This window comes from Adiantum capillus-veneris, chromosome 12 (assembly GCF_014529385.1).
Source record: "Adiantum capillus-veneris isolate H3 chromosome 12, ASM1452938v2, whole genome shotgun sequence".
Lineage (NCBI taxonomy): Eukaryota > Viridiplantae > Streptophyta > Polypodiopsida > Polypodiales > Pteridaceae > Adiantum > Adiantum capillus-veneris.
Genome location: NC_140942.1, coordinates 72655400 through 72679845, shown reverse-complemented (window position 1 = coordinate 72679845; position 24446 = coordinate 72655400). Strand labels below are relative to the sequence as shown.

Genomic DNA, 24446 nt, shown 5'->3' with positions numbered 1-24446 from the left:
CTTGAAGTGGCCCAATGAGAATTAAAGTAGAGTAAATCTAGTTTAATTAATTTAAAAACATTTAATAACAGAAACCAATGAGAATTAAGTCTCCTAGAAGACTATTGGGCAGTCTCCCAAGGCGTCCAATGAGCATTCAGGAGCCCCATGGCTTGCCTGATTCCTATTGGCCAGGAGGCAAAAGGGTCCAATGAGAGTTTAGTTTAATTATTTAATTATATAAAGCTCTCACAAAAGGGGAAAGGGGGACACATGTCAGAAGGCTATCACTTATGCTGCTTAATTGTAATTGGCTTGACTTAGGGAGGGCCAATGAGGCTGCAGGAAGAGCAAATAGCGAGGGGGCTCGCCCAAGAGAGAGAGGGGGGCTGATTTTTGGAAGGCATTATCACACACACACTCACACAGTCTATATGTGAAGCAAAGAAGACTATCTCTTCCCAAGCTTTAATGGAGAGCTCATCACCTACTCCAAGCTTGTGAGATAGAAGCCTACATCAACACTCTCTTGGCATGTGGATACAAATCCAACCAAGATCCAAGCTTCAATGCATGCTCATCTCCTCTACCAAGCTAAAGCTATGCTAATATGAGTGATTATGTGAGGAGATGTACATATAAGCTAAAGCTATGCTAATATGAGTGATTATGTGAGGAGATGTACATCTTTCTCGTAAGATACTCCTTCTTCCTCTCAATCTACTCTCATACCCTGCTAGCTCTCACCATCTTCGAAGGTGTGTGAGGTCTTGGGTCTGAGAATGGGGATAATTAAAGTTGTGTTTGTTAAGTGTTTTGCTTAGTGCATGAAGCTTTCATCTTCATTGCACTAGCTAGTCTTGAAGGAACACAAAGAATTGTATTGTACAATGTCTCTCTTGATGGGAGAAACCATAATACAAAGCCTTTTGGAGGGGGGACCGGCTCCATGCAAATCCGGTCCTCAACTGTTGTCATTAGCTTAATTTCTCTCTTTTGAAAGTATTATCGATGCTATCTAACTAGGTGTTATGCTTTTTGTTGCTCTCTCCACCCAAGCACTCTTGTAATTCTCATTAGGAATCTATTCTAATGAAATGCCCACTATGTTCATGATCATTTCCGCTACTTACAAGTTATTAGGCCATTAAATGTTACATTGGTATCAGAGCTCAAGGTTTCTCTTTTCTTGCTCAAGAAGGGAGGTCCTCAAGCTAGCTACAAATGGTTGGTATTATTAATTGCCTGTGAGTAAGTAGAATAGGGATTTTTCAGCATTGCAGTGCGCCTGCCTTCGTGCAGTTAACGGGGCATCACGGTCGAGAGCTATGGTCTGAATAGTGGAGTCCTACAGGGCTTGCCTACGGCTTAACCACTATTGAGCTATTAGAAGCTTGACAAGAGCCAATGCTGTTTTGGTGTCGAAAGACCCTCTCTTCCATTCCTTGCAATTAATGGTATTCGAGCCGCGGGTACAGTAGCTTGAGTGCTTTTTCTAAAGGGTTAAAGAGGAGTAGCAACTAGGGCTTGAAGTACCAAAGTACACCTAAAAAGTTTACACTTAAAAGTTGTTAGAATGGCTGACAATAGTAAAGAGAGTGAAATTAATGTTGATAACTTTGATTTTGCTCATGAGCAAGCTACTAATGATGCTTCAATGCTTGTTAACTATCTTGTTTCTAGGCTTCAACAAGCCATGGGCAATCCATCTCTCCAAAGTGAAGTGCAACGACAGCTCCGTGCTCACGGGATTCTCCAAGCTCATCACCATGAGGAGAGAACACCTAGGAAGCCTCCTTGTGAGACTACCAAAAGAGGTCTCTCTCCGATTCGGGAAGAAGAAGAGAATCCATACGAAGGGCTCAAGAATTTACTTCTTGACGATGCATCTCCTTTCCAAAGGAGAACTCAAGATCCTCCACCGAAGGAACGAGAAAGAAGCGAGTCTCCCGCCACCTCGGCAGAGATGGCTCCACGAAGACGGAGGGATAAACGCTCTCCATCACCACCAAAGCAGAGAAGACCATCGTATTCTTCTCCTCACCACAATTCAAAGAGGGATGATAAAAAGTAAGAGAAGAAACAGGCGAGAAAGAGCACACCCTCTTCTCCATCTTCTTCATCCTCTTCCTCTTATGAAAGTGATGGTGAAGACGACAAAGATCAAGATAAGAAAAAGGCGAGAAAGAGGTCACCCTCTTCTCCAACTTCTTCAAATTCTTCACCTTCTGAAGAAAGTGATGGTGCAACCTTTGAACCATCAAAAAGAAGAGGCCATAGGAAATCCTATGCCGCATGGAAGAGGTCAACCAAGTTGAAGAAATTCAAAGAGGGAGGGAAGAGCATCTCTTTCCTTACCTATGATGGTACCTTTGGTGCTACGGACAAAGTCTTGGCCTTTATCCAGCAATTTGATGCGGCCTTTGGATATGAGGGCTTCACGGAGTCCTCTAAGCTACGCCATGTAGCTATGCACTTTCAAAAGTCCGCCAGACAATGGTGGTCTAGTCTACGAGCCAACGGTGAAGCTCCACGAACATGGAAAGCTTTAAGAGCTTCCATTATGAAGCAGTTTTTGGCCACTGATGCCAAAGACAAGGTACTCACCGAATGGCGAAGCTTAAAGCTCTCTCCCAATGAATCCATCCATAAATATGTAGACAAGTTTTGGGACCTACAACTCAAAGCCACTGCAAAAGCAACAATTTTGTGCGGGCTTAACCGAAGAAATGGCGGAGTATGTCAACTCCCAAAGGCCACGTACCATATTGGCGGTAATACACCATACTATGGTTGCCTCTGGAATCAATTTCCAAACGGGGGCTAAAAGAAATAATAAGCCCCCGGAAAACAAGGGTTCCAATGAGCCTAAGGGGAAGGACAATGTCCAAAAGTGTCCTAAAGGCAACTCCAACAAAGCTAAAGAGAAGGGAGTTTACAAAGGTAAGAATAAACTCTCTCCTGAAGAGCTTGAGCGTTATCGCAAGGATAACCGGTGTTTCAAGTGCGGCAAACAAGGGCATGCGTAACGGGCTTGTCCCCAAAAGAACAACCGCCAAGATCCTCCTAGAGCTTCTTTGGTTGAAATCCAAGAGGAGGAGACTCACCAAACTCACCACAAAGGATCTCCTCTATGCCATGCTGGGGGAAAGGTAAGAGAACATGATGCTTTTATTCTCTTTGACCCTCGTTCTACTCACATATTTATATCTGTGGAGTTGGCCACCAAGCTAGGCATACAATCCTACGAGATGGGAGATGTCCCGTTCCACGGGTAGAAGACCTATTTGATAAGCTACAAGGTCCGACCTACTTAAGTAGGATTGACCTAAAAAGTGGCTATCATCAAATAACGATAGTTGATCAAGACATTGTAAAGACCGCATTTCGCACCACATTTGGTCTTTACGAATACATTGTCATGCCTTTTGGCTTGGCCAATGCACCAGCCGCATTCAACCGCTTGATGGAGAAGCTGTTAAGGCCTCATCGAACCTTCACTGGAGTGTTCTTTGATGACATTATCATCTACTCTAATTCATTAGACGAACACAAGCAACACCTCCAGGTAATATTTCAAGTTTTGAGAGAGAATAAACTTTATGTTAATCGAAAGAAAAGTGAATGTTTCTTGCAAGAGATTCAGTATTTAGGTCACATTATCTCTCAAGATGGCATCCAAATGGATCCATCAAAGTTAGAGGTAATGAAAGGATGGCCTAAACCAAGGAATCTTCACGAACTAAGAAGCTTTATAGGTATGTGCGCATACTATAAACGCTTCATAGAAAAGTTCTGACCAATTGCGGGACCATTACATGACCTAACAAAGAAAAGCGTTAGGTACACATGGTCTGCTAAGGAGAACAATGCTTTCGAAAAGCTTAAAGAAAACCTTATCTCTCAACCTGTGCTTACACTACCGGATCTCTCAAAACCATTTGAGGTCCAATGTGATGCTTGTGGTGATTGCCTTGGAGCTGTTTTGCTCCAAGAAGGGCATGCCATAGGCTATGAGAGTCGAAGGCTCGACCCTGTTGAGCAAGCTCTAGGCATATATGAAAAGGAACTCCTTGCAGTTCTACGTGCCTTAGACTCATGGAAGCACTATTTATTGGGGACTCCTTTCATTCTGCGAACGGATCACCAAAGTCTCAAGTACTTCATGACGCAGACCAAGCTCTCTGACAAACAAATGAGGTGGACAAATTTCCTTTCGCAATTTCATTTTCATATTGCTCACATTGCTGGCAAGCATAATCAAGTAGCTGATGCACTCTCAAGACGGCCGAGAGTGAATGCGGTTTCCATAGCAACTCACAATGATCTATCTTCAATGATAGATGAGTACGCTATTGATCCTGATTTTAGAGATGTGATTTCAGCCCTTGCATTAGGGAAGAAAGAAGAACCATTTACCTTACAAGATGGTTATCTTCTCTATGGCAATAGACTATGCGTAACTAACTCACTACGTTAGAAAGTAATGTATGAATCTCATGCTCCACCTTATGCGGGGCATAGAGGGATTCAGTCTACCTTAAAGGGAATTGAAACATATTTCTATTGGCCTACCATGAAAGTGAACATACAAGAGTATGTTTCTAAATGTGTGGTATGCCAAAAGACAAAATTTGATAGAGGGAAGCAACTTGGATTGCTTCAACCCTTGCCAATCCCTAATTCACCATGGGAGAGCATATCCATGGATTTTATATTTGGATTGCCTAAGTCTATCCATGGGAATACGGGGATATGGATGATAGTAGACAGGTTCAGTAAACAAGCTCATTTTATACCTGTCAAAAAGACTATCAAAGCCCATCAAATGGCAACCCTCTTCATTTCACAAATTTTCAAGTACCATGGCTTGCCAATGTCCATAGTGTCGGATAGAGATCCTAGAATGACCAGTAATTTCTGGAAGGGTCTCTTTGAGAATTTAGGGACAAGGCTAAACTTCTCTTCGGCCTATCATCCACAAACGGATGGCCAAAGTGAAATAGCTAACCTAACCATTCTCGATCTACTAAAAGCCTATGTAACGGAAGTAGATCAAAGATCCCAATGGGAGAAGTACTTACTCTTAGTGGAGTATGCTTACAATAACACTGTACATACTTCCACGGAAAAAGCACCTTTCGAGGTAATTGAGGGAAGATCAAGAAGTCCCTTGCTACTTAAAGTACATGGGAAGATCTTCGTTGCAGATGAGTATAGCTGAGACCTACAAGAATCTTTTCAAAAGATTAAGGATGCTATCTCTATCTCACAGCAAAGGCAAAAGGCTGCTGCGGACAAGCACAGAAGAGCCCAAGCCTTTAAAGAAAACGATTAAGGCACACGACGGGAAAGAATCCTACGGCCCACCAAAAGTACTATGCTAAACTAGCAAAAAGGTACTATGGTCCCTTCCAGATTCTTAGGCCAATCAATGAGATGGCCTATCAACTAAAGTTGCCCAATCATTGGCTCATACACAATGCTTTCCATGTGAGCCTATTAAAGCCTTACAAAGGAGAGCCACCTCAAGAACCAACTATTGAAGACCCACCGGAGATCGAGGACCAAGAGGAGGTGCTGCAGCCCGAGTCCATTCTCCGACATGAAGACAAGGTACTAAGAGGCGGTAAGACTATCCAACGATATCTTATTAAGTTTAAGAATTATCCTTTTCAAGATGCTAGATGGATGCAAGGCATACAATTAAAGGATAACCTAAATCTTGTCAATACTTACAATGCTTCTCAAGAGTAAGCAAATGTACAAAATGTTACAAATGAACAAAGTTTTGTCTTATAAGACTCTCTTTTCTTTATTGTGCACAAAAATGAAGTAGTATGCATGCTTAGATCAAGTTTACGGAGACGACGTCTCCCAAACACCAAGTAGAGCTTGTCACTCTACTATGGAAGACTGATAGGACTAATGTGCAGACATGCTTGCGGCAGCCTCAGGCTCTCAAGCGCCAAATGGATTTGTCATCCATTATGGAATGATGTCGTAGGATAACATAGGGATCCTCTACCCGCTAAGAAAAGGACTCATGAATATGCTTTATCTTCTCTACACCATAGTTGAGGACAACTATGATTTCAAGAGAGAGGTAATGTCATAATAATCAATATCTAATTCTCCTAAATGATTTTATCATATTAAACTGATCATTTAATGTGGGGAGCTGGCATGCTTTGAAGCAAATCTTCTGCTCATGTTACTAGTCCTGCTCGGCTCAGTAGGTCTTCTATGCAGGTCAAGTGCTCTATTGGTGGGGTAACATCATGCCTCTTCTGCATCCATTGAAAAAGGTGCAGCCATCACCCACCTAACCCAATCTGATGCAACAAGTAGAAAGCAAGCAAGCAAACCCCAGCTTGTCTTGCTTCAAACCTTGTCTCTGCAAATCCTCGATATAGCTCAACACTAAACCTTGCCCCCCTGCAATGCAAACCCTACAGTCAAGGAGTTCCATAACGGCAGCTTTGTTCCTGGCATAGTGCTAAACACTTTGCAAGCATCTAAAATATCGCTGCATTTCACATACATGTGAACAAGAGCGCTTCCGACAATGGCATCCTCATCAAAGCCCATCTCCACTACAAGACAATGGACAAGCATACCGTGAACAAACAATAAGCCACCTGAACAGGCTTTCAAGAGGCTAGACAAAACAAAGTCATCTGGCTCCAAACATTTGGCTAGCATTCCTTGGAAGATCTCAAAAACTTCCGTCGTGCACCCATGCTGGCTATAACCAAAAATTAATGCTATCATAGTCACTACATCTGGCTGTCCCATCTAAGAAAGACAAACATGACCCAAATGACTCTTAAGGATTGGCAGCATCCCTTTGTTATTCAAAGAGTACCTTTAGTGAGCTGTGCATTGCATCTGCCTTTTTGAGAAACAAAACAGAGAAACATGATTTAAGATTTACTGGCAGCATCCCTTTCTTATTCAGACAGTGCCTTTAGTGAGTTGTGCATTGCATCTGTCCTTTTGAGAAACAACACAAAGAAACATGCATTGGAGAGAGTCTCAGTTGAGAGTTGAATTATGTACCTGAGTTTTCATATATGTGATTTATTTCCACTCCTCCTTCTCGAGGAACATCGACTTTGGGATCCTTTTGTACAGGGGGTTTCTTCTTGAAACAACAGCAGTAGACAACAATACAAATAGCAATGGCCACTACCATAATTCCAGCTACAACCCTTCCTACAATTGCTCCAGTGCTCTTTTCTTTTATGGAGGGGAAGGGGGACTACCGTTGGGTCCTGGCGGGGACCTTGGTGAAGGGACACAATCTCCACTGTTGCTATCACACAAAGGGTTTCCTAAATATCTAGATAGAGCAAAAAAATTATGTCACAAGATGTACATAATACAAAACAATCATGTAACATCAAAAACCCCTACAATGAAAGGTAAGATTACTTGACAGAGTTTGACTTGTGAAATACCAGTTGCAAGCTTGTGACCACAAAAACCGCGAGCATTGCAAGTAGTTTGAGCAGCAATACCCTGTGTAAGACAGAAAAAGCTCTCAACAATCATGCAATAAACCCTACAATCAAGAGAATCAAGAAACCCATGTCCATGCCGCTGAGAGAGAGAGAGAGAGAGAGAGAGAGAGAGAGAGAGAGAAGATACTTGAGCCATGTGGTCTACAGAGTGCATCGCTGCTTGCAAGTTGTCGACCATGGTAGATTGCACTTGTAGCGCGCCCCCTTCTGCTTATGGAGTTCACTGATTATGAGTCTTCACAAACCCCCTTGAAGCTTGCCGCCTTGCAGCACTCTCCCCTCTTCTGGTCTGAGCATTCGACGCTCACTCTGTTCTCTTCTCAGCTTCGCCCTTCCTGCTTTGCTCCTGGCTAGCCCTCAAGCTTCGGGACACATCTCCCTCTCAGCTTCGGCCCCCGCTCGTTCTGTGGGTGGCGCCCCCTCTTGAATGGCACCTCGGCCTATATGTGTTGTTGTAGCGGTTTCTCTTGCCCTGCAGATGGTGACCCCGCGATAGTGACAGCCACGCTCGCCCCCACAGTAGGCCTAGTCTATTCCCGCTCTGAGTTCAAAACCAGATCCTGAAGCGAGTATTTTAAAACCAGACAGGGGACTCTAAATTTAGGGTGTTTACACACATCCCTTTTTAAGTGGGCACCTATCCAAAACATGCATCACCATTTCATAACTAGTCTTGCTTGGTGGGCCTTGCTATATAACATCTATAGATAGAATACACTAGGACATACGCATGTGCTGAACGGCTTGGGAAGGCAATGAGTGTTGGTGATTCGACTCCAGATTAGGCCAACTGATCATTGATTGAAATCTGGTATCTTCTATTTCAGTAGCACTAGAACGAGACCTCTACCATGCGGCACCATAGCCAGGGAGGGCTGCATAGTGAGGTGCATGGGTGGCTCCTACAGTGTGGGGATCCTCCTTCTTGTCGCCGCCCATATGCAGTTTATCGCCGATCTTCTCCATCATGTTGGCCATGCTTTCTCCCCCTAAGAGCTGCTAATCTATAGACTTGTCATTGGGAGTGCTCATCACGTTGGCAAGCATCCGACGTACCCTTCAGCTTGATGATCTACGACTGCAACGCAACGTAGAGTGCACTTTTATTTTATTCACCTGGTAGCTTTTCACGGCGAGCCGAAGTTTGGCAGTGACGTTTTAAAAAAAATTTTAATCTAATTCCACGTGGTGGATGCTGCGTTCAGATATCGGAAAAAGGACCTTTGGCTCAAAGTAACAAGTCAAACACAAATCTCTCATTGGTTGAAATGGAATGGGCATGCCTCCGCCATATTTAAGCAAGAAAAAACCCCATTCAAAAGCATACTCGAAATGGCATCAAGCTGGTTGCCAACAAGGCCTGCAGCTCCATTTGGCAATGTGTATGGAATGTTGCTGCCATTTCCTAGTCTCAGCATATAGCGCACAAGGGATGAGTGTGAGGACCTTAGTTAGGGTATATGTAAGAGGGAATCTTTAAAGTATTTGATACATAAGTCAACTTGGTGATACATAAGCATATCCCATGACTAAGGCCCCCCCACTCAAGGAATACATGAGAGGGAAGCCCTTCTAAACCTCATACAACAACAATATGGCGATCAACCCCAAGATATTTTACATAGGATAGGTGATAAAGTTCTAGTTGTCCTTAAGAATGACAATATCAAGGATCTAGATGAGAAGAAAGAGTTTGAAAAGCTACTTGTCATAATAATCAATATCTAATTCTCTTAAATGATTTTCTCATATTAAACTGATCATTTAATGTGGGGAAGTGCCAGGGGAGAAAAAGCTAGAATATTGGTTAAGCTCGCACACCGGACACAGTAGGGATCCAAACGAGGGAAAATAGGGATCCAAAGGGGGGGTCATCTGCAAAAGAGCCATGTGCAACAATGGGCTAAAAAGACCCTAAGGTTCAGCCCATTAAGACTTCCAAAATGCTAAGGTTCCAAAATTCAAAGGTTGTGTCCAAAGGTCAACCCTAGGGGAAATTGGATGCTTTGTGTGTAACTAAAAAGTCTTTGCATATCCCTACATGGGAGGGGGCGAGCCCTTCTTCTAGGGGATGAGAGAGAAAGTCACACACACACACACACACACACACACACACAGGCTCCCTTTACACAAAGGAAATTAGGGACACATGTCAGCTCCCTAGCCCAGATGCCCACAAGGTGTGCCCAATTCCTATTGGATGGCCTTGGAGGTGGACCAATGAGAATTAGGCTAGAGTAAATCTAGTTTCATTAATTTAAAAACACTTAATAAAAGAACCAATGAGAATTAAGTCTCCTAGAAGACTATTGGACAGTCTCCCAAGGGGTCCAATGAGCATTCAGGAGCCCAATAGCTTGCCTGATTCCTATTGGCCAGGAGGCAAAGGGGTCCAATGAGAGTTTAGCTTAATTATTAAATTACCTAAAGCTCTCACAAAAGGGGAAAGGGGGACACATGTCAGAAGGCTATCACTTATGCTGCTTAATAGCCATTGGCTTGACTTGGGGAGGGCCAATGGGGAGCCTGCAAGAGCAAATAGCAAGAGGGCTCACCCAAGAGAGAGAGGGGGCTGATTTTTGCAAGGCATTATCACACACACACTCACACAATCTCATGTGTGAAAAAAGAGAAGACTATCTCTTCCCAAGCTTTAATGGAGAGCTCATCACCTACTCCAAGCTTGTTAGATAGAAGCCTACATCGACACACTCTTGGCTTGTGGATGCAAATCCAACCAAGAGCAAAGATTCAATGCATGCTCATCTCCTCTACCAAGCTAATTACTAAGCTAAATCTATGATAATATGAGTGATTATGTGAGGAGATGTACATCTTTCTCGTAAGATACTCCTTCTTCCTCTCAATCTACTCTCATACCCTGCTAGCACTCACCATCTTCGAAGGTGTGTGAGGTCTTGGGTCTGAGAACGGGGATAATTAAAGTTGTGTTTGCTAAGTGTTTTGCTAAGTGCATGAAGCTTTCATCTTCATTGCACTAGCTAGTCTTGAAGGAACACAAAGAATTGTATTGTACAATGTCTCTCCTAATGGGAGAAACCATAATACAAAGCCTTTTGGAGGGGGGACCGGCTCCATGCAAATCCGGTCCTCAACTGTTGTCAATAGCTTAATTTCTCTCTCTTTTGAAGTATTGTTGATGCTATCTAACTAGGTGTTATGATTTTTGTTGCTCTCTCCACCCAAGCACTCTTGTAATTCTCATTGGGAATCTATTCTAATGAAATGCCCACTATGTTCATGCTAATTTCCGCTACACACAAGTTATTAGGCCATTAAATGTTACATTGGTATCATAGCACAAGGTTTCTCTTTTCTTGCTCAAGAAGGGAGGTCCTCAAGCTAGCTATAAATGGTTGGTATTATTAATTGCCTGTGAGTAAGTAGAATAGGAATTTTTCAGCCTTGCAGTGCGCCTGCCTTTGTGCAGTTAAGGGGGCATCACCGTCGAGAGCTATGGTCTTAATAGTGGAGTCCTACAGGACTTGCCTACGGCTTAACCACTATTGAGCTATTAGAAGCTTGACAGGAGCTAGTGCAGTTTTGGTGTCGAAAGACCCTCTCTTCTATTCCTTACAATAAATGGTATTCGAGCCGCGGGTACAATAGCTTGAGTGCTTTTTCTAAAGGGGTAAAGAGGAGTAGCAACTAGGTCTTGAAGTGCTAAAGTACACCAAAAAATTTTACACCTAATAGTTTTTAGAATGGCTGACAATAGTAAAGAGAGTGAAATTAATGTTGATAACTTTGATTTTGCTCATGAGCAAGCTACTAATGATGCTTCAATGCTTGTTAACTATCTTGTTTCTAGGCTTCAAAAAGCCATGGGCAATCCATCGCTCCAAAGCGAAGTGCAACGGCAGCTCCGTGTTCACGGGATTCTCCAAGCTCATCACCATGACGAGAGAACACCTAGGAAGCCTCCTTGTGAGACTACCAAAAGAGGTCTCTCTCCGATTCGGGAAGAAGAAGAGAATCCCTACGAAGGGCTCAAGAATTTACTTCTTGATGATGCATCTCCACCGAAGGAACGAGAAAGAAGTGAGTCTCCCGCCACCTCGGCAGAGATGGCTCCACGAAGACGGCGGGCTAAACGCTCTCCATCACCACCAAAGCGGAGAAGACCATCACACTCTTCTCCACTCTATAATTCAAAGAGGGATGATAAAAAGAAAGAGAAGAAAAAGGCGAGAAAGAGGACACCCTCTTCTGCATCTTCTTCATCCTCTTCCTCTTATGAAAGTGATGGTGAAGAAGACGAAGATCAAGACAAGAAAAAGGCGAGAAAGAGGTCACCCTCTTCTCCACCTTCTTCAAATTCTTCACCTTTTGAAGAAAGTGATGGTGCAACCTTTGAACCATCAAAAAGAAGAGGCCATAGGAAATCCTATGCCGCATGGAAGAGGTTGTCCAAGTTGAATAAATTCAAAGAGGGAGGGAAGAGCATCTCTTTCCTTACCTATGATGGTACCTTTGGTGCTACGGACAAAGTCTTGGCCTTTATCCAGCAATTCGATGCGGCGTTTGGAGATGAGGGCTTCACGGAGTCCTCTAAGCTACGCCATGTAGCTATGTACTTTCAAAAGTCCGCCAGGCAATGGTGGTCTAGCCTACGAGCCCAACGGTGAAGCTCCACGAACATGGAAAGCTTTAAGAGCTTTCATTATGAAGCAGTTTTTGGCCACCGATGCCAAAGACAAAGTACTCACCGAATGGCGAAGCTTAAAGCTCTCTCCCAATGAATCCATCCACAAATATGTAGACAGGTTTTGGGACCTACAACTTAAATCCACTGTCTTTAAAAATTGGATTTTGGAGAGAAAAAGCAACAATTTTGTGCGGGCTTAACCGAAGAAATGGTGGAGTATGTCAACTCCCAAAGGCCACGTACCATATCGACGGTAATACACCATACTATGGTGGCCTCACGAATCAATTTCCAAATGGGGGCTAAAAGAAATAATAAGCCCCCGGAAAACAAGGGTTCCAATGAGCCTAAGGGGAAGGACAATGTCCAAAAGTCTCCTAAGGGAAACTCCAACAAAGCTAAAGAGAAGGGAGTTTACAAAGGTAAGAACAAACTCTCTCCTGAAGAGCTTGAGCGTTATCGCAAGGATAACCGGTGTTTCAAGTGCGGCGAACAAGGGCATGCGTAGCACGCTTGTCCCCAAAAGAACAACCGCCAAGATCCTCCTAGAGCTTCCTTGGTTGAAATCCAAGAGGAGGAGACTCACCAAACTCACCACAAAGGATCTCCTCTATGCCATGCTTGGGGAAAGGTAAGAGAACATGATGCTTTTATTCTCTTTGACCCTGGTTCTACTCACAATTTTATATCTATAGAGTTGGCCACCAAGCTAGGCATACAATCCTACGAGATGGGAGATGTCCTACCCGCAGACAGTGCCTTCAAGGGGCAAGAAGCTCCAGTCACACCCTTAATCGGGAAATTGAGGCTTCATGTCCAAGGCTATGTGGACAAAGAAGATTTCTTTATCTCTCCTCTCAAGCATGAGGATGTAATCCTAGGGGAACCATGGTTTGACCGCCTGGCTGCCGATGTTAAATTTCCTGAAAGGAGAATCTCCTTTAAGTTCAGGGAAAAAGACATGTATATAGATGCTAAGGAAATGGGTAACACTATCTCCATGGTACATACACCAGCTTTCAACAAGTCAATAAAGAGCTGTATTTCAGTGTACATGATTTTTGTTAAAGATTTTCAAAATGAACCATATTCTTTAGCAAAAGAAAATAAAAGCAATCAAAAGGAATTAGAGTTATCGAATTTTCTCAAGGGGTTTCAAGATGTTTTCATTGATGACATCCCTTGTGAGCTACCTCCTAAACGAGGTAATGATGACCATGCAATTGAACTTCTTCCAGGAAGTTCACCGCCTAACAAACCTCCTTATAGAGTTTCTCAAGCTCAACAAGAGGAGATTATGCGGCAAGTGCATGAGTTAGTTGAGAAGGGCATGGTTAGGCCTAGCTCATCTCCATTTTTCTCACCTGTGCTATTAGTGCAAAAGAAAGACGGCACATATCGCATGTGTGTCGACTATAGAGCACTAAATAGGATCACTATCAAAAATAGGTTCCCCATTCCATGGGTAGAAGACCTATTTGATAAGCTACAAGGATCGACCTAAAAAGTGGCTATCACCAAATAAGGATAATTGATCAAGACATTGTAAAGACCGCATTTCGCACCACATTTGGTCTTTACGAATACATTGTCATGCCTTTTGGCTTGACCAATGCACCAGCCACATTCAACCGCTTGATGGAGAAGCTGTTAAGGCCTCATCGAACCTTCACTGGAGTGTTCTTTGATGACATTATCATCTACTTTAATTCATTAGACGAACACAAGCAACACCTCCAGGTAATATTTCAAGTTTTGAGAGAGAATAAACTTTATGTTAATCGAAAGAAAAGTGAATGTTTCTTGCAAGAGATTCAGTATTTAGGTCACATTATCTCTCAAGATGGCATCCAAATGGATCCATCAAAGTTAGAGGTAATGAAAGGATGGCCTAAACCAAGGAATCTTCACGAACTAAGAAGCTTTATAGGTATGTGCGCATACTATAAACGCTTCATAGAAAAGTTCTGACCAATTGCGGGACCATTACATGACCTAACAAAGAAAAGCGTTAGGTACACATGGTCTGCTAAGGAGAACAATGCTTTCGAAAAGCTTAAAGAAAACCTTATCTCTCAACCTGTGCTTACACTACCGGATCTCTCAAAACCATTTGAGGTCCAATGTGATGCTTGTGGTGATTGCCTTGGAGCTGTTTTGCTCCAAGAAGGGCATGCCATAGGCTATGAGAGTCGAAGGCTCGACCCTGTTGAGCAAGCTCTAGGCATATATGAAAAGGAACTCCTTGCAGTTCTACGTGCCTTAGACTCATGGAAGCACTATTTATTGGGGACTCCTTTCATTCTGCGAACGGATCACCAAAGTCTCAAGTACTTCATGACGCAGACCAAGCTCTCTGACAAACAAATGAGGTGGACAAATTTCCTTTCGCAATTTCATTTTCATATTGCTCACATTGCTGGCAAGCATAATCAAGTAGCTGATGCACTCTCAAGACGGCCGAGAGTGAATGCGGTTTCCATAGCAACTCACAATGATCTATCTTCAATGATAGATGAGTACGCTATTGATCCTGATTTTAGAGATGTGATTTCAGCCCTTGCATTAGGGAAGAAAGAAGAACCATTTACCTTACAAGATGGTTATCTTCTCTATGGCAATAGACTATGCGTAACTAACTCACTACGTTAGAAAGTAATGTATGAATCTCATGCTCCACCTTATGCGGGGCATAGAGGGATTCAGTCTACCTTAAAGGGAATTGAAACATATTTCTATTGGCCTACCATGAAAGTGAACATACAAGAGTATGTTTCTAAATGTGTGGTATGCCAAAAGACAAAATTTGATAGAGGGAAGCAACTTGGATTGCTTCAACCCTTGCCAATCCCTAATTCACCATGGGAGAGCATATCCATGGATTTTATATTTGGATTGCCTAAGTCTATCCATGGGAATACGGGGATATGGATGATAGTAGACAGGTTCAGTAAACAAGCTCATTTTATACCTGTCAAAAAGACTATCAAAGCCCATCAAATGGCAACCCTCTTCATTTCACAAATTTTCAAGTACCATGGCTTGCCAATGTCCATAGTGTCGGATAGAGATCCTAGAATGACCAGTAATTTCTGGAAGGGTCTCTTTGAGAATTTAGGGACAAGGCTAAACTTCTCTTCGGCCTATCATCCACAAACGGATGGCCAAAGTGAAATAGCTAACCTAACCATTCTCGATCTAATAAAAGCCTATGTAACGGAAGTAGATCAAAGATCCCAATGGGAGAAGTACTTACTCTTAGTGGAGTATGCTTACAATAACACTGTACATACTTCCACGGAAAAAGCACCTTTCGAGGTAATTGAGGGAAGATCAAGAAGTCCCTTGCTACTTAAAGTACATGGGAAGATCTTCGTTGCAGATGAGTATAGCTGAGACCTACAAGAATCTTTTCAAAAGATTAAGGATGCTATCTCTATCTCACAGCAAAGGCAAAAGGCTGCTGCGGACAAGCACAGAAGAGCCCAAGCCTTTAAAGAAAACGATTAAGGCACACGACGGGAAAGAATCCTACGGCCTACCAAAAGTACTATGCTAAACTAGCAAAAAGGTACTATGGTCCCTTCCAGATTCTTAGGCCAATCAATGAGATGGCCTATCAACTAAAGTTGCCCAATCATTGGCTCATACACAATGCTTTCCATGTGAGCCTATTAAAGCCTTACAAAGGAGAGCCACCTCAAGAACCAACTATTGAAGACCCACCGGAGATCGAGGACCAAAAGGAGGTGTTGCAGCCCGAGTCCATTCTCCGACATGAAGACAAGGAGGCGGTAAGACTATCCGACGATATCTTATTAAGTTTAAGAATTATCCTTTTGAAGATGCTAGATGGATGCAAGGCATATAATTAAAGGATAACCTAAACCTTGTCAATGCTTACAATGCTTCCCAAGAGTAAGCAAATGTACAAAATGTTAAAAATGAACAAAGCTTTTTGTCTTATCAGAATCTCTTTTTCTTTATTGAGCACAAAAATGAAGTAGTATGCACGCTTAGATCAAGTTTGCGGAGACGACGTCTCCCAAACACCAAGTAGAGCTTGTCACTCTACTATGGAAGACTGATAGGACTAATGTGCAGACATGCTTGCGGCAGCCTCAGGCTCTCAGGCGCCAAATGGATTGGTTATCCATTGTGGAATGATGTCGTAGGGTAACATAGGGATCCTTTACCCGCTAAGAAAAGGACTCATGAATATGCTTTATCTTCTCTACACCATAGTCGAGGACGACTATGATTTCAAGAGAGAGGTAATGTCATAATAATCAATATCTAATTCTCCTAAATGATTTTCTCATATTAAACAACTGATCATTTAATGTGGGGAAGCGCCAGGGGAGAAAAAGCTAGAATATTGGTTAAGCTAGCAGACCGGCCACAATAGGGATCCAAAGGGGGGGCCATCTGCAAAAGAGCCATGTTAACCAATGGGCTAAAAAGACCCTAAGGTTTAGCCCATTAAGACTTCCAAAATGCTAAGGTTCCAAAATTCAAAGGTTGTGTCCAAAGGTCAACCCTAGGGGAAATTGGATGCTTTGTGTGTAACTAAAAAGTCTTTGCATATCCCTACATGGGAGGGAGCGAGCCCTTCTTCTAGGGGATGAGAGATAAATTCACACACACACACACACACACACACACACACACACACACAGGCTTCCTTTACACAAAGGGAATTAGGGACACATGTCAGCTCCCTAGCCCAGATGCCCACAAGGTGTGCCCAATTCCTATTGGATGGCCTTGGAGGTGGACCAATGAAAATTAGGCTAGAGTAAATCTAGTTTCATTAATTTAAAAACACTTAATAAAAGAACCAATGAGAATTAAGTCTCCTAGAAGACTATTGGACAGTCTCCCAAGGGGTCCAATGAGCATTCAGGAGCCCAATAGCTTGCCTGATTCCTATTGGCCAGGAGGCAAAGGGGTCCAATGAGAGTTTAGCTTAATTATTAAATTACCTAAAGCTCTCACAAAAGGGGAAAGGGGGACACATGTCAGAAGGCTATCACTTATGCTGCTTAATAGCCATTGGCTTGACTTGGGGAGGGCCAATGGGGAGCCTGCAAGAGCAAATAGCAAGAGGGCTCGCCCAAGAGAGAGAGGGGGCTGATTTTTGCAAGGCATTATCACACACACACACTCACACAATCTCATGTGTGAAGAAAGAGAAGACTATCTCTTCCCAAGCTTTAATGGAGAGCTCATCACCTACTCCAAGCTTGTTAGATAGAAGCCTGCATCGACACACTCTTGGCTTGTGGATGCAAATCCAACCAAGAGACAAGATTCAATGCATGCTCATCTCCTCTACCAAGCTAATTACTAAGCTAAATCTATGATAATATGAGTGATTATGTGAGGAGATGTACATCTTTCTCGTAAGATACTCCTTCTTCCTCTCAATCTACTCTCATACCCTGCTAGCACTCACTATCTTCGAAGGTGTGTGAGGTCTTGGGTCTGAGAACGGGGATAATTAAAGTTGTGTTTGCTAAGTGTTTTGCTAAGTGCATGAAGCTTTCATCTTCATTGCACTAGCTAGTCTTGAAGGAACACAAAGAATTGTATTGTACAATGTCTCTCCTAATGGGAGAAACCATAATACAAAGCCTTTTGGAGGGGGGACCGACACTCTTGTAATTCTCATTAGGAATCTATTCTAATGAAATGCCCACTATGTTCATGCTAATTTCCGCTACACACAAGTTATTAGGCCATTAAATGTTACACTACTAAACAATGCACGCACAGGCAAAGATTGTGAAACTTATTATAGATTAGGATGATGGTTGTAAAGTTGCTATCGTGGTGCAGGAGAATCTCTTGATTATGTCATTGGTGTTGCTATTGAGTTTGCATACGAAGAAGAATAAGAGAATAGTAACTTGGATGATGTGCAAGAAGACAAGAATAAATAAAATGAGGGTGCAGATGTGGAGACAAAGGCTATGCAGATGGTGGTATTGATGATGATGATGTTGAAGAGGCTAATGAGGGTCTGGATGTCTAAGATATTGATGCCTAGTGGCTACATAGAAGAATATTAGTCAAGTTTATGGTAGCATCGATCCCAAAAAATCTAGAAGCTACCATATCTTCTCATTGGTATAGCTATCTTAGTTTGCTAGTGGAGTAAATTAACTCTTTGAAATACCAATAACAACACCCTCATGTGAAAGATTCTTTAATTGGCTTGTTAGGGCATGTGTCTTATGGCATAAGCACTTAATACCCCCCCCCCCCCCCCCCCCCCCCCCCCCCCCCCCCCCCCCCCCCCCCCCCCCCCCCCCCCCCCCCCCCCCCCCCCGCCCCGTAGGGTAGGTCCCCCCCTCCCTCATGCATACGGTACGAGCATGAAATAATGGGGGCTACCCCTATTGTATACACTTATGTCTGGCCTCTAAAAACCCCCCTCTTGTACACTCACGTGATACCATACGGAAATCCATAGTGAATCCCCCTGGAGAAAGTCTTGGAGGAAAGGATCTTGAATAGCAAGATTGAGTTTACTCTTGGAGAAGTTCTTGGCATTGCAAAGTGTGAATTCCACGAGGAGATCATTGACATCATCAAGAGGAAGAGGCAAACCCTTGCTGAAGTTTCTCGTCCACAGGTTGAAGGGGAAACCTCGAAGACACAAGGGATTCAGCTGCTAAATAAGGAGGATGATGGAGCTGTGGTAGGATGCTACCAATCTAGTGGGAGAGTGAAGCAAGTGCATTTCTCAAATGATGATGAAGAAGTTGAAGATATTCCTAGGAGCTACTATTCACGAAGTCACTGGGCAAGGGCTACTACAGAAACTTTGGTCAAGGTAGGTGATCTTGAAGAGCCATTTGTTGCCTTGATTGACCATGGTTCAGAAATAAACATAATGTCAAAGAGTCTCTACAACAAGTGCAAATGGCCGATGGACACAGATCATGGTTGGATGGTGAAAGTGGCAAACAATTCATTCGGTGAATTGTATGCGGCATGTCCAGGTGTGAAGGTGACAATAGGTGATGTAAAGATTGACCAAAACTTCTTTGTACAGGATACATATTCATATCATCTCATCCTTGTACAGCCCTACATTGTGGGAGTTCGAATGGAAACAAAGGTAATGGACGATGGTTCAACATATGCTAGGATACGCAGCAAATATGGTAAACGAGCTGTCCAATTTCTCACAGTTTGTGTAAACCATGAAAGAAATCGTGACAACCTCAGAGAACATCCTCTACCAAAGGTAAGCAAAGAGTTTCATGATCATAGAGAAATGATGGGTTTTGGCCAAGTACCATTGTAAAGCGGGATTGCAGTGGTACAGAAAGAAAAAGGGTCTCGCGTGATCCAAAAATAGGTGAAAATTTCTCAATGAGCTCCTTGGTAACAAGGAATGGATCAATATGTTTTACAAAACTTGAAGATTTGAAGAGATGTGAGAAGCAATATGTGCATAATGTACAAATAGGCATGAAAAAGAGTGGGTTGCTAAAGCCTACTGAAATGTTTTGGGTTTGTGTGAACAAGTTTCTTTTGTAGATACTATGGGTGAGCTTGACGCTATAATGAGGTCTGGTTTGCATCTTGAAAATGAAGTTGTGGAAGTTTGCTCTATGGAAATGTATCAAGTAATAGAAGCCTTTAAAGAAAGCCAAACAGTTGGCCCAGAAGTCCATGTTGAAACTAAATACAAGAGTGTAGCAAAGAAGGTGAAACCAGTAGCTTCACCCTTACCACCCAACAACAGGGAAAAGATTGAGCAGGCTTCTTTACAACCAAGTTTGAGGAATCCTAAAAAGATCGGGCATACCTTCACAAAGGAGTATTTTCAAGAGTTGCAGATTTTTTGCGAGTAGTTTCTAACACAGGAGGAGACAAAGTGCTTCAAAGAAATGCTTTCAAAGCATGGTAAGGCTTTTGCATTTGAGCCACATGAGATAGGATGTGTTGATCCTTCTATTGTAGCTCCTATGGTAATTTTCACAATACCTCATGTGCCTTGGAATCTGCGGCCTATTCCAATTCCAAAGGCTCATTTGCCAAAGTTAGTAGAGCTACTGAATGAGAAAATCAAAATGGGAATCTTGGAGCCTTCTTGTGCTCCATACTCAAACAGGTGGTTCACAGTTCCAAAGAAGAATGGCTCTCTACGCTTCATCCAAGATATGCAACCAGTGAACAAGGTGACAATTAGAAATGTAGGTACACGTCCAATTGTGGATGAGTTTGCAGAAGCGTTTGCAGGGAGGGCAATCTACTCAATGGGGGATCTCTAATCAGGGTATGATCAATTTCAGCTTGCAATCGAAAGCAGAGACTTGACAACCATGAGGACACCTTTGGGTTTGGTAAGGATGTGTACCTTGCCACAGGGAGCAACCAACTCGGTTGCACATATGATGAATGGGATGAATAAGGTCTTACGTGACTTTTTTCCTCAAACCACAATGCCTTTCATTGATGATTTGCCTATCAAATTATGTGAAGAAAGTAACAAAGATGAAGCTTTGGATCTCAAGGGATGTCGTAGGTTTGTGGTAGATCACATAAATGATTGTGATAAAATTTTGTCTAGGTTGGAAGAAGTGAATCTTACATTGTCAGGGAAAAAGTCTATGTTTGGTGTCAATGAAGTGCTCATTGTGGGGCACATGTGCGGGCCATATGGTAGGAAACCTTGTCCAACAAAGGTAGATGCCATCCAAAGAATGAAAGAAACGTGCACTAGCATGACTGAGGTTAGAAGGTTTCTGGGAGCATGTGTCTTCTATGTTATTGGGATTCCACATTATGCACATGTAGCTGATCCTCTTTATGAGCTGCTTAGAAAGAATTAGAAGTTTAAATGGACAGAAGCACATTTAAAATCCATGAAAAAGCTAAAGGAGTTGCTCCAGTCGGCAACAACTTTGAGAAAGGTAGACTACGAGTGTCAAAGGCCAGTAATTGTGACACCAGTCCTACAGGGATTGGATGGGCAATAAGGCAAGATGACAAAGAAGGACACAGGTATGTGGTAAGATTTGGAGCAAAGGTACTAAGTGCTTGCCAAAGAAACTATCCACAGATAAAGAGAGAGTTATGGGGTATGGTTACAGCCTTGAAAAGTGGGAAAGAGTACCTGATTGGTGCATGTGTGGTTGTAGAAACAGATTGTCTACCACTTCTTGGGATGATTACAAGCTGCTCAATGCCAGACATTGCTATGTTGCGGTGGATTGCCTACATTAAGTCCTTAAATCCTGAGTTTAAGCACATTGCAGGTAAAGACAATACAGTGGCAAATATGCTATCAAGGGCAAGGTATGAAGATGAGTCACAAATGATTGACGAGGGAGATGATGTAGGCACAAAGTTCTATTCTATCTCTCATGTCAAAGGTAACAATGTCTGCATGACTAATCTACTTGAATCATTCTTGAAAGAACTTTATGAAGGTGATTGGCTTCTTATTGGAAGCTACTTGATTACTCTAACAAAACAGGATGATTGGTCTGAACAAGAATTCAAGAGGATACACAGGAAAGCATATGGGTACTTTTTGAGGGATGGTTACTTGTGGAAGCATCCTAAACAAAAGGGTGCTACACCACAATGGGTTATATGTAAAAAAGAGACTCAAGTAAAGCTCATGCAAGAGTTTCATGAGAGTCTATGGGCTGGACACAGGGGTGTGTGGGCAACCTTCTCCAAGTTGAAAGAAAAATAGTGGTGGAAGGGTATGTATAAAGATGTATCTCAGTTTGTAGAGTCATGTGTAACTTGTCAAATGTATTCAAATGTTCGACATCGTGATGGATTTCACCCTACATATCCACTAGCCATACACTATAAATGGGTTGTGGATCTAGTCACAATGCCTTTAGGACTCTGGCAGATGAGATACTTGGTTCTTGCACGAGAGGACCTAACTAATCAGGTTGAAGGAAGAGCATTAAGAGCTAAAACCACAGAAGCTGTGTGCAAATTCCTTCTTGATGAGGTGATTTGCCGTTATGGTTGTGTGGGAAAGATCACTGTAGATAGAGGTGAGCTGGATGCCGAAGAAGCAAGGGAGTTCTTTTCTAGATTAGGAATCAAGCTTTCTCTTACTACAGATTACAACCTTGAAGCAATGGAAAGAGTGAAAGAGGGCATCCTCCTATCATTAAAGCTTTGGCCAAGGCTTGTGAAGGAGGAGTTGGTGAGTGGCCAAAACTGTTACCATATGCTTTATGGGCTGATCGTACAACACATAGCTCAGTAATTGGCTACATGCCTGCGGAGCTAATGTATGGTCAAAATCCAGTGATGACAATTGAAGATACAATTCCCACATGGAATGTACTACATTGGCAAGAGGGGCTTAGCAGGGAAGATCTCCTTGCACTGCGTATAAGGCAACTAGAGAGAAGACCTGGAGACATTGAAGCTGTAAAAGAACGACTCAAAAATGCAAGGTTGAAAAACAAGGACTACTTTGATAGGCGACATCGACTCAGGAGCAAAGCAATCGACAAAGGTGAGTGGGTTTTAGTGTATGATAGTAGCCTTGATAACCAGCACACGGTCATGCGCAAGTTCTCAAAAAGATGGTTTGGACCGTATGTTGTAAAGCATGTGCATGAAAATGCTACTTATAGCTTGTCTGAACTAGATGATACATAAGTAAAGATTCCCATTGCAGGAAAAAAGGATTAAAATGTTTAAGAGAAGAGGAGACAATGATCTAGAAGATGTTGATGAGGAAGAAGAGAAAAACACAGGTGAAGATCAAAGTGAACATGAAGCTTTGGAATCATCCAATGAAGAAGAAAGCAAGGAATATGTACAAGAGGTCTGATCTTACAAAGAGACAATGTGGCACATACCGGAGGATGTGCAGGTTTAGAGGGGGTGGATGTCGTGCTGTGGCACGTATATAGTGGGAACGGGCATTAAACGATTTATCTTGTGACTTTTTGATGCATAAGTATACTTCATATAATACTCATATGCATAAATAAAAGCTTTCTACTATACCTCAGTATTACCTTTGAAGTAATATAAATGTACATTACTATTAGAAAGTACTGCAAGAGAAGTATCAATGATTGTGCCTCTTTTTGTCTGGGGGAAAAGCATTTGTATATTCCATCTAATATCTCAGCTATACCCTACCATATATAAATTATTTTCTTCTTTTCACATTTATTCAATAATGCATACCTTCTTGGATACATACAAGAGGGAAGGGCCTACTACAAGACTTTATGAAAAGGAAGATCCAAAGCTTCTTGGACCATCCCAATTTGAAAATCCCGACCTAAGGGCGTGGAGAAAAGGCCAAAACCAAGTCAAGCTCTTTTAGTAGGACAATTTTGCCTTTTGAAGCATGTCAATCCAACTTACAGATCAAAGTTACAGGGAAAAGAGTGAAAAATCCTCTCACAACTACACTGCAAGAAGAGATGGTAAACAGGTGAATCAAGTGAAAAGAGGTAATCTTGGTCTTTTTCCATAAAATAAGATATTTGGAGGATAAAAGACATAAGCATGTGAATGTGACACCTCAAAGATGCCTTGAAGGACAAGACACACAAGTCGGGACCCCTTGCTGGAGCCACACAGAAGATGCCTAGGTGGGGCCCACATACATCATGCACCCACATGGAGCCTCAACGACCAAAAATGCTGAATTTCATGATATTTTGAGTCCTAATATTGCCCATTTTAAGAAATATCCAAAGAACATTTAATTTGGGCTAACTCTTTAGCCTAATCAAGTGATTATGTAAAACATGGCTCCCTCACCTATAAAAAGGGCAACCTTCTCTTCATTGGGGTAAGTTATGAGTGAGTGAGAATAGCTCAATTCCATAGGGTCACACTCATATTAGTGCCACACTTTCTCTTGAAGAAAGGCTGAAGTCTTGCCTCATCTTCTCTCTCCATTAAGGTGGTGGCGATTGCTCTCATGTAAGATATATGTTGCTAGTTTTTCTTTCATTTGCATATCTAGTCCAATACTTGTCTTTAGCTCCTTCTCTATCTCTCATTATTTATCTTTAATACCACCACCACACTTAGATCTATCTCTAATTCTATCTTTACTCCTCCTTTCATCTCTCTTGTTGCATCCTAATTGTTTCATTGGAAGGTATTCAAGTAGCAATCTTGTCAATGTAACGGGCACAACCTTCTTGCGGGAAACAATTATGTGCACAAGGTTAGTAACCATATCTTCATCTTTCACAAGCACCTCTCTCTCTTGAGGTTCTCATTCTCTTCCACAAACT

At 42.4% G+C, this 24446-nt stretch overlaps 1 protein-coding gene and 1 long non-coding RNA gene across 2 annotated transcripts in view; both read right to left on the bottom strand.

Annotated features, from left to right (window-relative positions):
* LOC147445942 (uncharacterized) overlaps window positions 1-7177 on the bottom strand; it is a 31503-nt gene extending 24326 nt beyond the window's left edge. Inside the window, exon 1 of the long non-coding RNA XR_015189923.1 lies at window positions 7042-7177. This is a non-coding gene — a long non-coding RNA (uncharacterized LOC147445942). The remainder of the gene's footprint in view (window positions 1-7041) is intronic.
* LOC147445941 (uncharacterized) lies at window positions 6977-8483 on the bottom strand. Its single transcript, XM_086526135.1, has 5 exons — window positions 8356-8483; window positions 7814-7851; window positions 7633-7712; window positions 7443-7503; window positions 6977-7324 (listed from the first exon to the last, which is right to left on the bottom strand). Exons 1-5 carry the CDS (start codon window positions 8481-8483, stop codon window positions 7317-7319), a joined length of 315 nt encoding a protein of 104 aa, XP_086382261.1. The 3' UTR covers window positions 6977-7316.
* Window positions 8484-24446: the final 15963 nt, after the last annotated feature.

Excerpts from the sequence above, each read along its gene's own strand:
- LOC147445941 (XM_086526135.1), bottom strand. The coding sequence starts at position 8,483 with ATGGCCAACATGATGGAGAAGATCGGCGATAAACTGCATATGGGCGGC. Across the intron at positions 7,852-8,355 it reads CCTGGCTATGGTGCCGCATG|GAGCAAAGCAGGAAGGGCGA; the intron begins GTAGAGGTCTCG and ends AGGGCTAGCCAG. Across the intron at positions 7,713-7,813 it reads GAAGCTGAGAAGAGAACAGA|AAGGGGGCGCGCTACAAGTG; the intron begins GTGAGCGTCGAA and ends CTCCATAAGCAG.